The 13,352-nt window shown below is 31.9% G+C and overlaps 2 protein-coding genes across 3 annotated transcripts; one reads left to right on the forward strand and one right to left on the reverse strand.

The window, feature by feature from the left end:
* Positions 1-4,081, forward strand: LOC100781693 (probable protein S-acyltransferase 17). The gene is made up of 10 exons (XM_003521677.5): positions 1-257; positions 329-422; positions 1,190-1,284; positions 1,392-1,559; positions 1,640-1,712; positions 1,814-1,866; positions 2,435-2,526; positions 2,619-2,671; positions 2,775-2,900; positions 3,473-4,081. The coding sequence occupies exons 1-10, from the start codon at positions 109-111 to the stop codon at positions 3,746-3,748; spliced, it is 1,179 nt and encodes a 392-aa protein (XP_003521725.1). The 5' UTR covers positions 1-108; the 3' UTR covers positions 3,749-4,081.
* Positions 4,082-4,322: 241 nt separating this feature from the next.
* LOC100782229 (protein BONZAI 3) lies at positions 4,323-12,133 on the reverse strand. 2 transcript variants are annotated; one of them, XM_003521678.5, is made up of 16 exons: positions 11,687-12,132; positions 9,822-9,869; positions 8,740-8,888; positions 8,583-8,631; positions 7,211-7,267; positions 6,915-7,097; positions 6,681-6,815; positions 6,536-6,597; positions 6,353-6,449; positions 6,156-6,270; positions 5,995-6,071; positions 5,583-5,720; positions 5,341-5,508; positions 5,142-5,255; positions 4,935-5,031; positions 4,323-4,801 (listed from the first exon to the last, which is right to left on the reverse strand). In XM_003521678.5, the coding sequence occupies exons 1-16, from the start codon at positions 11,840-11,842 to the stop codon at positions 4,671-4,673; spliced, it is 1,776 nt and encodes a 591-aa protein (XP_003521726.1). In that variant the 5' UTR covers positions 11,843-12,132; the 3' UTR covers positions 4,323-4,670. The 2 variants fall into 2 exon arrangements, with proteins under 2 accessions (XP_003521726.1, XP_006577264.1); XM_006577201.4 differs by lacking the exon at positions 9,822-9,869 and having other exon boundaries at positions 11,687-12,133.
* Positions 12,134-13,352: the final 1,219 nt, after the last annotated feature.

Consider the following 13,352-nt stretch of genomic DNA (forward strand, 5'->3'; position numbering starts at 1 on the left):
CTCAATTGAGATGAAATAAAGTTTACTACAAGTAGTAGTTAATTAAAAAAATTGCATGGAGTTAAGAGAAGATTGGATCCGTTTGATGTGGAATGGGCATAGGCAGTAATGGGCGTAGAGTGGTTATTGGTGTGCCATGGCTTGGTCACTGCGGTGGTCGTTGTCTCTTTCCTCTGCGGTCGATGGCCAATCTTTGAAGGCACTTTCATTCAACGCATTCACTACTTCCTCACTTTCGGCGCCTACGATTACTTCCTGTATCTCTCTCTCTCTCTCTTCTCCATTTTTGCTTCTTCAATTTCAATTACTTCATCTCTCTCTTTTGCAGGCGTTTCGTTGGCGCTGTTTTCGGTCCTAAGTGTACGGATTCGGTTCTCTCCGTCGAATATTACTGCTGCGATCGTCCCAATCCTCTTCTGCAGGTATTATAATATATTATTATTTCGATCCATTGCTCCAACTTGTGCTATCAATTTTAATGTACTGAAACTCTTCTTCCTATTTCGATGCTTTAACTTATCAGCGCTCAGCATTGTCTTTTGTGAATTGTGACCTGCAACTAGCATGACAATGGAATCTATAAGCAAATTTCATTAGATAAATTGCTTCGTCTAATTCATTACGGAAATAACCTTTTTATGTTATTTAGGTCACGATTTGGTTATTTCTGACATCTGAATACTGCATGTGGCCTTTTTTTTTTTGTGTAATACTATTAATGAATAGGTAGGGTGCGAGTGCCTTCAGTTGGGACATTTTTTTTTGTGAAAGGATAATGATAATAATATCCTTGTCTGGCATTATATTGCAAAGGTTAAACTGTTCACTGGTCCTCATAGTTGTCCCTTTTTTAAGTTTTAGTTCCTACATGAGAAAACTGAAAGTTTCAGTTTCTACACATGCATACAAGATTAAGTTTAGGTCCCTATTGATAATATCAGAAAACTTTAGGTGTAACTTTGCTACAAAAACTTTCTGGTGGTGATCAACTGCTACAAAAAATTGTGTAAGGACTAAAACTTATATAATTTTCTTGTATAACGGGGACAGCTATAGGAATCAAATGAATAATTTGACTTATTGCAAATCGTCCTAGGTATGTGATGATACTTTTTTTTCTCTCGGGAAGTTTTGACTTCTGTTGTTATGTTCTCCATTGGTTTGATGGTTAAAATTCTGTTTATTGCAGATTATATATATTGTGATAATTGGTGTAACATATTATTTCGTTGCGAAGTCTTGCTTTGCCTATATCCCTGGATACTATCTAAGTGGAATTCACAGGTAGTGTACTTCAGGGCCAACACCCAACGTTGTACTCTATTTTTGCTTAATGGTTTCTTCAGCATTATTCTATCCTGAATTTTGTTAGACCTTATATTTTTGTTTAGGTACACAAGCTTCTTGGCAGTTGCTGTTGGAATTCTGCTCTTTCTTTTGACCAGCTTTTCTGATCCGGGGACAATAAACACTGAGAATGTTTCTCACTATATTAATGCTTATCCCTATGATAATATTATTTATTCAGAGAAAGAATGTTCAACTTGCAAAATTCCAAAGTGAGTTTGCTACTATTGCAGAATTTTGTTGAAATATTGGTTAAATCTATTTATAAAACTGTCTTAATTTTTTTATGCAGACCTGCTAGGTCAAAACACTGCAGCATTTGTGATCGCTGTGTTGCACGATTTGATCATCACTGTGGATGGATGGTTAGTAATCTTTGAAATTCTCCCTCTTTATTTGTGTTGTTCTCATTTAATATATATCATGTGTTTTTTTGGAGTTCTACTAAAAGTTGCTTTACTCACAGAACAACTGCATAGGGGAGAAAAACACCCAGTATTTCATGGCTTTTCTATTATGGTGAGTTCTATATTCTTACATGAGTATCATTTCATGGAATCTAATATAACTCCTTTACAAAAGGAACCCCAAAAAGTATGACGCATTAGAAGACTAAGTTAAGATTTAGGAATTTTCCTTTCGTTAGATAAAATTATTGAACTGAGGTTCACAAAGAAATATGTCAAATTGTGTTGAATCGTAGATTTGAATCGCGAATCGTAAAATTCTAATAACTATTCTTTGTACCTTCTTTTCTCTTTTAAGAAATCTTGTTTCTATTATGGAAAGATAACTTCAGTACGTACATGTTACTCAAAATGTTTCTGTACCTATTCACTGTTCCACTATCTCTGAAGTATTAAACTTGTTCAATATATTGTGAACATGTGCTTTTCAATATGCTATTTTGGTATCATTCAATGCTCTTCAATCTTTTTCCCTTCCTATAAGATGTAGTATAAATACTAGAATATCATAGTGATAAACATTTTAGTTATTGATTTCAACTTTACCATAGATTTGCAATGAGTTATACATTCTTCATCTCTGGTTCTATTTGTATTTGTGATTCTTTCTCATCTTGTAGGCATTTCCTTATATGCTTGTATGGAACAGTTGCCATTGTCTTGGTTCTTGCTGGAAGACTAAGAGAATTAAGAGTTGTTGATATTCTAACCGGTAATATAGATTTGCAACTAGTATCTATGTTTAGATTAAGTTGTTTCTTTTACTAATTTTGATACTTCTCTATCCTTATCATAACTCTGCAGTTTATTATGGAATAGAAAATTCTTTTCTGGATTTAGCTCCTAATGTTGTGCAGGTGAGGGATTTATTGTGTGTCTCTATGTGTTGATTGTCATGCATTTCTATTTTGATTCCCTATTTTCCATTTTAGTGGTTAGTGATGTTTTGTAATCATACAGTGGTTGTTGGGATCTTACAACACCCAGATACTTCTTATGGTGTTCCTTGCAATCGTTGGGATGCTGTTAGCTGGTTTCTTTGGTTACCATGCAAAGCTTTGCCTTACCAACACTACCACTAATGAGGTACCTTCTACCTCTAACCTTCAAATATATTATTTAATTTTGTTGTAAATTGTAAAAAAGCCAGGAAGTGACAAGGAATCTTTTATCTTTTTTTCATATGAACAAAAATCCCCATAAATAGAGAGGGACCAGAATACTATGCATTTAAATAGTTGAATTAGAGATGTATAGAATATTGATACCTTGTGTCCATGTCCGTTATGTTACAAGAAAATGCTACCCAGAATACCTAATTTGGTAATTGGTATGGTTGTGGGATCTATAAAATAAGTCTCTCTTGGACTAAAAAAAAAAACAACAATAGCAGAATCCTTGTGTTGACAAGCCTGCACAAACTGGACGGTTGCTTTATCGTCTGAATTTACAAGAAAATAATTCAGGTCTGGTGACTTTGATTCTGATGGAGTCACCTGTACAGTTTCTGCTGATTTGTGAATGCAGAATTGTCAAAGTTCAATTGCTCCATGGTTGTTTATCATTATCCAATCTTGGTGATCTATTTAGCCAGAAAACTGTATGCTTATGAGAGTTGCTAATCTCAATGAAACTAAAGGTTTCTATGTGAATCACAGACTTTTAAGTGGCAAGATTACATGGACTGGCAAAGGAAGCTAAAAGAAGCAAAGGTCAGTGCTGAAGCCCTGAAACAAAGTATCGGTGGAATGAGCGGTGAGAAACAGCCCTTGTTGAGCAAATGCAGAGCCTTCTTTCGAAAATCACCTCTAGAAGATGTGGTAGTAGTTAAGAATAATGTTTACGATAAAGGTTTCTTCCTCAATATTCAGGAGGTTATTTCCCCTTTCTCTACAAGGCGGTCCTTTACACAAAACAAATTGAAGTCCAGCTGAGTATGCTCCTATCATACGTGTCTTTTTGGTTATTGAAGATCTTGGTGGCTAGTTGCACATAAATTGAGTGGGTAGTATGTCTGTGCATTTCTTTATATTACCCAATAAAACATTGTGAAAATCAGAAACGTGATATATTAAATTCGATTTTTCTATTAGAGTTCTAGACTGCTCGCCAAAAGAAAATTCTAGAGTTTTAGACTAGATGTAGAGTGAGAATTGATTGTTTGTTAGCCCCCCTGTGCCTTTTTTTTTTGGTTGGTTGTGATGTACTATTTCCTATTAGCATAAACAAAAAGATATCAGTACTTAGCACATGTATTTTATTTTAGATTTTTGCTCCAGCTGTTCATTTATTATTAAAGGAAACTTGAGACTTTTTGAGAAAACGTTTACGGGATCCCAATTTCTTGTCTAGAAGAAATGTGAGATTCCAAATATGAAACAAATGCCATACAGCAACGGTAAGGGATGAGTGCGATGCCAGGTAGTTGTAAACAATGTGATAAACCAAAATAATGAAGAAATCAAAACTCTTATGTTGTGTGCAGCAAATGCCCATGCTAGAAGGTGATTGATAATAGTCTAAATTCATCGGTGATGGAATATTTGACAATTTCGTAAAGTTAACAAAACCATGTTATCTATGAAATATCCAAATGTACGGGAGAGGAACCAGGAGTATATCACCCAAGATATATTTTCTTTGCAATTTTATCCCCAAGCAAAGCAATATACCCTTCACACTAATATACGTCCGAGATTCATCATGCTTCTATTTACAATTCATATCAACAAGAAAAGCAAATATGAAACCATGCCAACTTCTTTAGCAGATAATTATTTTGGTCATTGATTGCCTGCTACGAACCAAACAACATCTTCACTAATCCTTCTTCCTGACGTGCCCGAGTTTGAAAATCTATTGCATGGTGGAAGTGGATGCTTTTGGGAAATGGGAAGGCAATGGGCTAATGCCCCTACTTCGCATAAAAGACAAAAACTGATCAGGTAGTTCTTCCAAAAGAACTTGCACAACGGATATCTGCCCACCTGTCAAAAACACAGGAGGGTGCGTTTAACTTCAAATGGAATGAAATGAAATGAGTACAAAAATTTGAGGGGCCAGATAAGGCTAACGAATTGAAAGACAAACAAGTTAACTTGAATAGCAACTGGTACTTACTTTGTACTTCTCTCATAGGGACAAATTGTACCATATCTCTTGTAGCTACACGACCAGTAGAACTCTCCAACTGACGCCCATTATCAGCATCCAGCACCTGCAATCCACAAGTATATATATTCATTCTCCCTAACAACAAAGCATTTTCATGATACTAAATAATTAATGGGGCCTAAGGAAAAAAACTTGGACAAGGATTAGTAGGACCTCCATGCTCGTGAAATCAGCACTTCCCACTCCAACTATAAGAATCGACAGGGGAAGGTCAGATGCTTTAACCAGAGCATTTATTGTTTCTTGAAGATCCGTAACAACTCCATCCTATGAGAAAATGAACCATTGGATTGTTTATTCTGTTCATAATCATTCCAACAAAAACAGTATCGCCAATTCATTATCTTCTTACCGTTATGATAAGCAACACATAATACTTAGTGCTGTTAACTGATGTAAGGGACTGTGCAGCCGTTTGTGCAGCCATGTTGATAACTGGGCCAAATAAAGTGGGTCCTGAGAGAGTGACACTGCTTAAAGCACTGACATAAGCATCCATTATGCCTTCAACTCCTACAACCTAAACATGAAAGAAAACTAACTGTTAATGTTAAATTGATAGAACACCAACAATACAATTGACGAATTTCTTACCTCAGATGCACCTGGATTCCCATTTAGATTAAAACAGTGGGATACAGTACCACCAGGTATCTTTCCTCCAAATCCCCAAGCAGGAAACTGCCTATCAGAATCATAAAACTGAATAACTTCTCCAACCTCCATTATAGCCTACAGATAAATACTGTGTTGGTTAGGCAAAACAATGGATCAGACAATGCCACCCCGTTATTGAATTTAGTCAGTAACATAATGAAGTAAAAGGATACATCATCTTGATTTTATACAAATATCAAACATAATACTGGATCATAAACTGTAAAAAACTTTTGGCGTGATCGATCTATAGCATTTCACATGTTAATGATTGAAAAGTTCAGAATCATTCATTTTTTTTTTTGCTCGGCAGAATCATTCATTGACAAGAAGTAGATATCAAGCTTACCTTTTGGTATGAATTTAACCGACCATATGCATCAATATAATGCAAAGAATCTGAATGCTGAGGATTTCCATTTGAAGCTGGAAATTTTTTGAAGAGGTTAACAAACAAGAAAGATGAAATTCATAATCACCGTTGCTAATAGAAGAACAATTGTTACTTACCAGTGAAATCTACAGCAACCATGAAGTTCAGTTCAAAACCACTAGATATGTAGTCAATAAAACTGAATTGTTCCTTTTCGCAATATTGATCCACAAATAGTTGACCCTTCAGAACCTACATGGAAGAAATTCCACAAAGTGAGGTTAAGCAAAGGAGTAGAGCAAAAATGTAATTCTATTGCGTAGGTAACCAACACCTTCTCCTGTCTGTGGCGTGTGGATGGTATGACAAAATTTACGCCTGTTCTTTCTCTGTATAGTTTTTCTAGGTCTGCTACTGACTTCTGCACTTTACTGATTGCAATGAATTTTGATATCAATGTATTTTGCATCCATGCCCAACAAAAATATAAGCCAGTTTCTAATAATTGCATTATTACCCAATAAGTACATGATCGCCGCTGCTATTGAAATCAAAACACTCGATCACTAATGGATTATCCTGCAGAGAAGTTAAAAATATTCAAAGCTAGATAAATACTATCTTGTAGCATTAAATGTTAAGCCCAAAGATGGTAGGCTTACTTTACTTCCAAACTTGTGGGCACCAAGACAAACTGATTTCCATTTTGGATTTAAATTGTCGTCGATAACTTCAGTCTTGCATATAGGAATATAACCTCCACTCTCAACCATTCTTGATATTCTTAGAAAAGGGTCCTACAAGAAAAACATATATGAGAGATTTTTCGAATGACAAACAAAAAAAAATGTATTTAATTAAATAGGGGACATTAATATGGGATATAGAATACGTACACTTTTAGAAAAGACATCCTTGTTATCCAAGTGAGAACAACGCAAGACCATCTCAACTGCACTCTTTGAAGCAACAGTCTCTTCAGCATGAACAGTAATTTCCCCTAGGTTTCTTATTAAACCACCATGCCCGCTTTTGTTTTGGAGCCTTAACGATAAGCTTTTACTTGGTTTAGTCGCAATCTGACGCACACACAGTTCACACCAGCGTCACTCAGTGGCCACAATCTCAATTCTCAATCCAACAGTATTAATAAGCAGCACAATGAAAATGATCTGAATACAATGATACTGACCTCTGATAAAGTGCAACTGGTCATTCCAAGGAATTCTTGATCTCCCAGTTTTAGCGTCTGCAGGAACAAGAGACGAAAAAATTTCTTGGTTTTCAAATATAAACTTCATAAGTCGTCATTACCATTCCCTAATATATTTGGCAAGAGAAAGCAAGAATAATAAATTCGTAAAATACTATTACAATGCAAAATGAATGTTAATTATAGAAATCTACCATAAATTAAGGTCATTAATAACACAAGTTGATATAAAATTGAAGAGAGCTCTCAAAAGGATTTATTTTCAAATCTAACCTAAAGTCCGTTCAGGTAAATAATTTAAATTAAGAGTTTATTAAATAAATATTTCATATATAAACATTTATGTATAAATTGATTCTATAATAATAAAAAAAATCAAATAAGATATAAGCTGTTTTTACAAGTTATTTTAAATAATTCATTGAAATAAGTTTAAAAAAATCTTATGAACATATTATACAAAAATTCTTTCTAATACTTCAACAAATGTTTATATCATAAGATAAGATTAAATAAATTGTAAGTAGATTCTAATAAATTAAATAATTTGTCCCCTGGTTGGAAAAAGGTAAATTTTCCTATGGAAATAGATTGCTGTTTGCAATTGGCATGATGACAAGGATATTAATCTTTTCAATTGTAAAATCACTGAATAAAGTAGTGAAATGATTTACAACTTACTACATAAAAATTAAAGAATAATAACACCGAAGGCTTTAAGTTGTATATTGTCAACAAAAGTCCTTGTCTGTAGTCAAATACTTTAAGTTGTCTATTATTAACTAATTTTAAGGATTTAACTACTTACTCTTAATCTCTTGTCCAGTGTATGATTTAGGGAATGTATAGTTCAAAATGAGGGGAGGGATTTTGATTAGACATCATGTTTAATTGAGAGGACAACAGGAAAAATAATTAATGTTTTGTTTGATTTACAATGAGAAGAGAAGAGTTTTAAAGATTAATTTACTTTTTGTATCTTTATAATTTTTAATTTTAAAACGTAAATAAGAATATTTTAATTATTAGAGTTAAAATATTTAAATCATCTTTCCCTCTCCGCCAAATCCTCTAATATCGGAGAAGAGCAAAAATTTCATTCGTCTTCCCACTTCTCTTAAAAATTGAACCAAAAAAATCCTCCCTTTCCCTCCCCTCTGACCAAACACTATATTATAGTGATTTTTGTGACGCCATTACATATATATGTTAAAATATGTTTCTTTAGAAAAATTTAGCAAGCTACGAGTTGGCACTGCTTTAACTCAATCGAAAAGTATCACTGTAAAATCCTTACTGAGAAAACAATGCAGGGTTCTTTTAGAGGGCAGAGTTATTATGGTTTACAAACCGTGGTGGGAACGCTGTGATATTTTGTATCAACATCATATACATGAAATCTGGAAGAAAAGTAAAATGAGTTAGAGGGAATTATAAGTCCTTATTGCAATACAGAGCACACAATTTATAGCTTGGAATAGGCGCAAGACAGATGAAGGATAACTTACTCAAGTGGTTGCACAATTTCAAAGTGAAATGCAACACTAATTTTCTCTATCCACTCTGGATTCAAACAATTCAGAATGACTTCAGTGCGACCTAATTCTTCCAATTTACCATCTCTTTTCTTTGCATAAACTACCACCATGGGATCACTCTGAAATAAAAAAATCAGTTAAATTATGCTCACAAAGGCCTATTTTGATCAACGTGCAAGTACCAAATTATACTTCCACGAAGATATTTGAAACTTTCTCATAAAAGATAATTATTGTATTTTTATGTTTACAAAAAACAAATATTTTGTAAATAAAGTCGTTAATCTTGATATTTACTGTGACTGCTAATAAAATTTTACATACTAGTTTCTAAAGTCTTAAAAATAATAACAAAAGCATTTGCATGATTAGCATCACTAGATTAAGAGTGTGAATGAAAAATAATACATGCTATGTACTTATTGAAAAATAGTACTACTAACATTTAAGAAACTTTATTTATACAAAATATTTTGAAGGCTTAATTGTAAATTTTACCTTTAAATTTTAATTATTTTGTGAATTTTATTACTCTAATTTTATTTTGACAAATTTTATCATTCAACTTTTATACAGATTTTATTGGCACAAGTTTTTTTTTGACAAAATTTTATCATCTAACATTTAATATTTTGAAAAATTTATCATTCAATTTTTTATATATTTTTATGTGTTTTATCATCATCTTGATGATAACAAAATGATCCTTATGTTGTCTTTTAACTATTTTTTTTTTTACATGTCAGCCATGAAATAAGTAAAAATTAAAAATTAAAGTGATAAAATTTGCAAAAAATAAAACTTGGGTGGTAAAATGCTTAGAATAATAAAAGTTGATTGAGAAAATTTATAATTAAAAGTTTATTTTCAAATTGTGATTGATTTGCCTAGCATAAACAGCTGTAAGGATATTAAAGCAAATTCAAAGGCATTTCAGGGAGAAAAATAACGGTCACACGTAAATAATCATGAAATATCGGGAAATAAAAGAAAATGAGAATCATTTCAAATCTTTGTATAACATTTGCACCCTTATCTAAAAGAAAATGTACCTTTGATGCAATGTCCCGATCAAGTAAGTTAGATGCTGAAAGAGATAACTGCATCAAAAAAATAGAAGACCATAAACATTTGTCCACCAAATGTCCAGGTTCCAAAAATAACAAATAGTACATTTGAATAAACAAAAAAACAAAAATGAACAGAAAAAAATAGAAAACAAACAAATACTCGTAAAAAACCTAAGGATGCTTTATGATATTAAAAAAAATCGTAAAAATAATACTCGAAAACATTCATTTTGGTGGGCGGATTTACTCAGGGTAGCAAGACATTTGCTGGTTAGCTTTTCTAGAACTTATGTTTTAGAATCCAATTATCAAAAATAAAAGCTTGACAGCATGAAACTTGAATTTGCGAAATTCTAAATACCCTTTGTTTAATCAATATTTGGCAGTTTATCACATACCTGAACATAAACTTCTTCCTGTAAAAAAAAAACATAAACTTCTATATATATGGTTTTCCAATAAACAGCTAGCTGTCTTATAAAATATATTATCTTCACAAAAGTTTATCTGGCAAATTAATTAACAACATTGATTTCTACCACTAAATGATATCCGAATTTAACATCATCTTTTTTTTTGTTTGGCGTTGGGGAGACCGAGGAGGGAACTCACAAATGTGATTTTACATTGTATTGAGAATTTTATCTTGATTTTGCTTTCAAACACACAATAAATTTAACAGTGTTTAGTTGGGATGGAAAAGGAAAGAAAAATAATACTTATAAACCTTTTATTTGACTGAAAGATATAGGATAAAATATTTGTTTTAGAAAATGCGTAGAGCAAAATTTCTTTACACACAATCTATGGATTAACTTAACTTAATAATTTTTTTAGTTTAATTTACTCAATTTATTAGAAAAAATTTATGATATAATTTTTAAAATAATTAATATAAAATCAATAGTTTTTTATATATAATATATGATAATAAAATTTTGTTAATCTGCACATATTGTTTATTCATAATTAATATAAAATCAGTATTTTTAACATATAATATAATAATATTAAAAAAAAGTCTCTTGACAAATTCTTTGGCTCTCTCCTTCAATTCCTTAATTTTTTATATTAAAATGTTTCCCCTATTTACGGCATTTTGTTTGACCGGATTATAGTTATTAAACTCGTCTGGGAAGAACTATCGGATTGATTCACTGGTATGAGAACTGAACATGTTTCACACGACCTGATCCGACTCAACACATTCGATTTAAAATTGAAGGCCTGGTTGATTTGACCGATCATATCTTTTTTAATTATTTTATATCACTCATATAAAAAAATTAATTTATATCTTCTATTATTTATAGATTTGTTTATATTTTTTATCAAAAATATTATTACATCTTAAAATTTAAGATAATAAACTTGTTATCATTTTTAATTATTCTTTAACTAATTTATATGTTATATTTGTTATCGTAGAATAATAATATATATTTTAAATTATAACTTAAGATGGTTTATATATCTCAAATTCTTAAAAAATATGTTAGATGCTTAAAATTTTAAACAAATTCCTAACTATATTTTTAAATATGTTGCATTTTATTAAAATTTAAATTTACATGTTATTAAAAATATAGATAGAATGATTCAAATTACATGATGAATCATTGGATTGATCCTTCACCTAATCCAACATGATAACACCGGACGGGAAGAAAGTATACAATCGACCTCATGTGCTCGGAAGAAAAAGCGTATAAAGCACAACAACAAGAAAAGTATAGCTCAACTTTTTCAGAAAACAAACTCATTGTGATGATAATGAATAGGTTGAGTGGACGCATTGTGTGATGATGACATTAATTAGGGATTAAGCGGTTAAGAAAGAAAAGTACCTCAACTTGTGTGAACAATTGTTGAAACCCTTGCGTCTTGTAAAAGAGATCGACGGCGTCGTTTTGGCCTCCATTGTTGTTCGTGGCAGTGCCTGCATTGATGTTCCCTCCCACCGCTTGCTTCCCTCCTTTCATGTCTGAAAAACACGTTCCCATTCTCTCTTTTTCTGCTAATCGATCTGTTCCTAATTTCTATATCGCCAATGAAACAGTGAGCGAGCGAGTGAACGATTAGATTAGGGTTTTTTTGGTTTCTAAATTTCTATTTGTTTTTTTTGGCTATACAGAGCATGGTGTTGAGTTGGCCTTCTTCCTTACCTTTTATAACTCATAACGTAAACGCGTATGCTGATTTTTGGTTCCTGTTACCTTTTATATATTGATCATTTCAATGTTAATCAACAAATATTTAAATATACTCGCGGAACAATCAAGAGATTTTGTATTTGTAGCATGTCATTATCTTGTGGTTCCAATGTCACCCCAGCATAATTTAAAAATTAACAAATATTCAATTATACTGTTCTATCTTTTTTTCGGAAATAAAGGCTGAAGAGCTGTCAAAACATGAGGAATGTCTTGCTCATTTCTGCTGTGATTTCCATGTAGAAGCAGGTAGAGATTCCCTGAGAGTATTTATTTTCAATAACTTCAAATCTTATGCATCTTTCTCATCTTTTAAATAGTCTTCCGACTTATTTTATATAGTAAATATTCAATGTTTTATATACGTTTTTTAGAATATTAAAAAGATTTGGAGGAAGTTTTATAAGAAGATATAACATTTTTTATTTTTTAATGAAATATTTAAAGCATATTCATCTCTATTTAAAGAGTATAATATATCTCAAATAATTAAAAGAGTTACTGTAAAGGTAAAAGAAAAATGACAAGTGTCCAGACAAATTTGACGAATTTTCAGAAATATCAATATAATTTACTCTATTTAAAGAGGACTCAAGCTCTCCCTGACGTGTTAACAAGGGTAGTTGAACACGAGAAATAACACCTGAAATTGAATTGAAAAGGTTGGGTTTTTGCTACACCACTTCCAATGGGCAGGTCTGAATTATGACTTTATTCATGATACTTATTCAACATCTATGTATATATAGCTTACCTGTCAAGTGATAGAACCAATATATTTAATTATATTAAAATTAATGATGTAGATTTTTTTTTGTTACAAGAGGTGTAAATAAAGGAAAGCAACCGAACCCTTAAGTTGGTTGAGTATTACACACTTCTTTTAATTCTTATGAATAAAAAATTAAAGCAACAACTAACAACAGTTAAGCACGGGGATGTTGCAGAGAACCAGTAATTGATCTGTGGAGCTAGAGGCAGAAGTTTAAGGTTGCCCATGGGTGATTTGATTTCATGGAAGGAGTTTGGTGTGGTCCATGGTGGTTTAAATGAGTTATGGTTGCTTCTGTGAGGCTCATTTTTGTGAAAGGATTGTGGTGGGATTTTTGGCTCAAGAAAGCACAAAGTATAATTAATAGTCTTTGTTGTTTTCATATTTTCATGAATTTTCATTCCTTTCTCATTTTCATTTTTGTTTTAAGTTCAATTGCCTAATTTTTTTTTTATTTTAAAAGTATAATTGAATTAAACTTCAGACAAATGAATTATCTCAATTGAAAATTTTACTTAATAAAAATAT

The sequence above is a fragment of the Glycine max genome, chromosome 3 (genome assembly GCF_000004515.6).
Source record: "Glycine max cultivar Williams 82 chromosome 3, Glycine_max_v4.0, whole genome shotgun sequence".
NCBI classification, from domain to species: domain Eukaryota; kingdom Viridiplantae; phylum Streptophyta; class Magnoliopsida; order Fabales; family Fabaceae; genus Glycine; species Glycine max.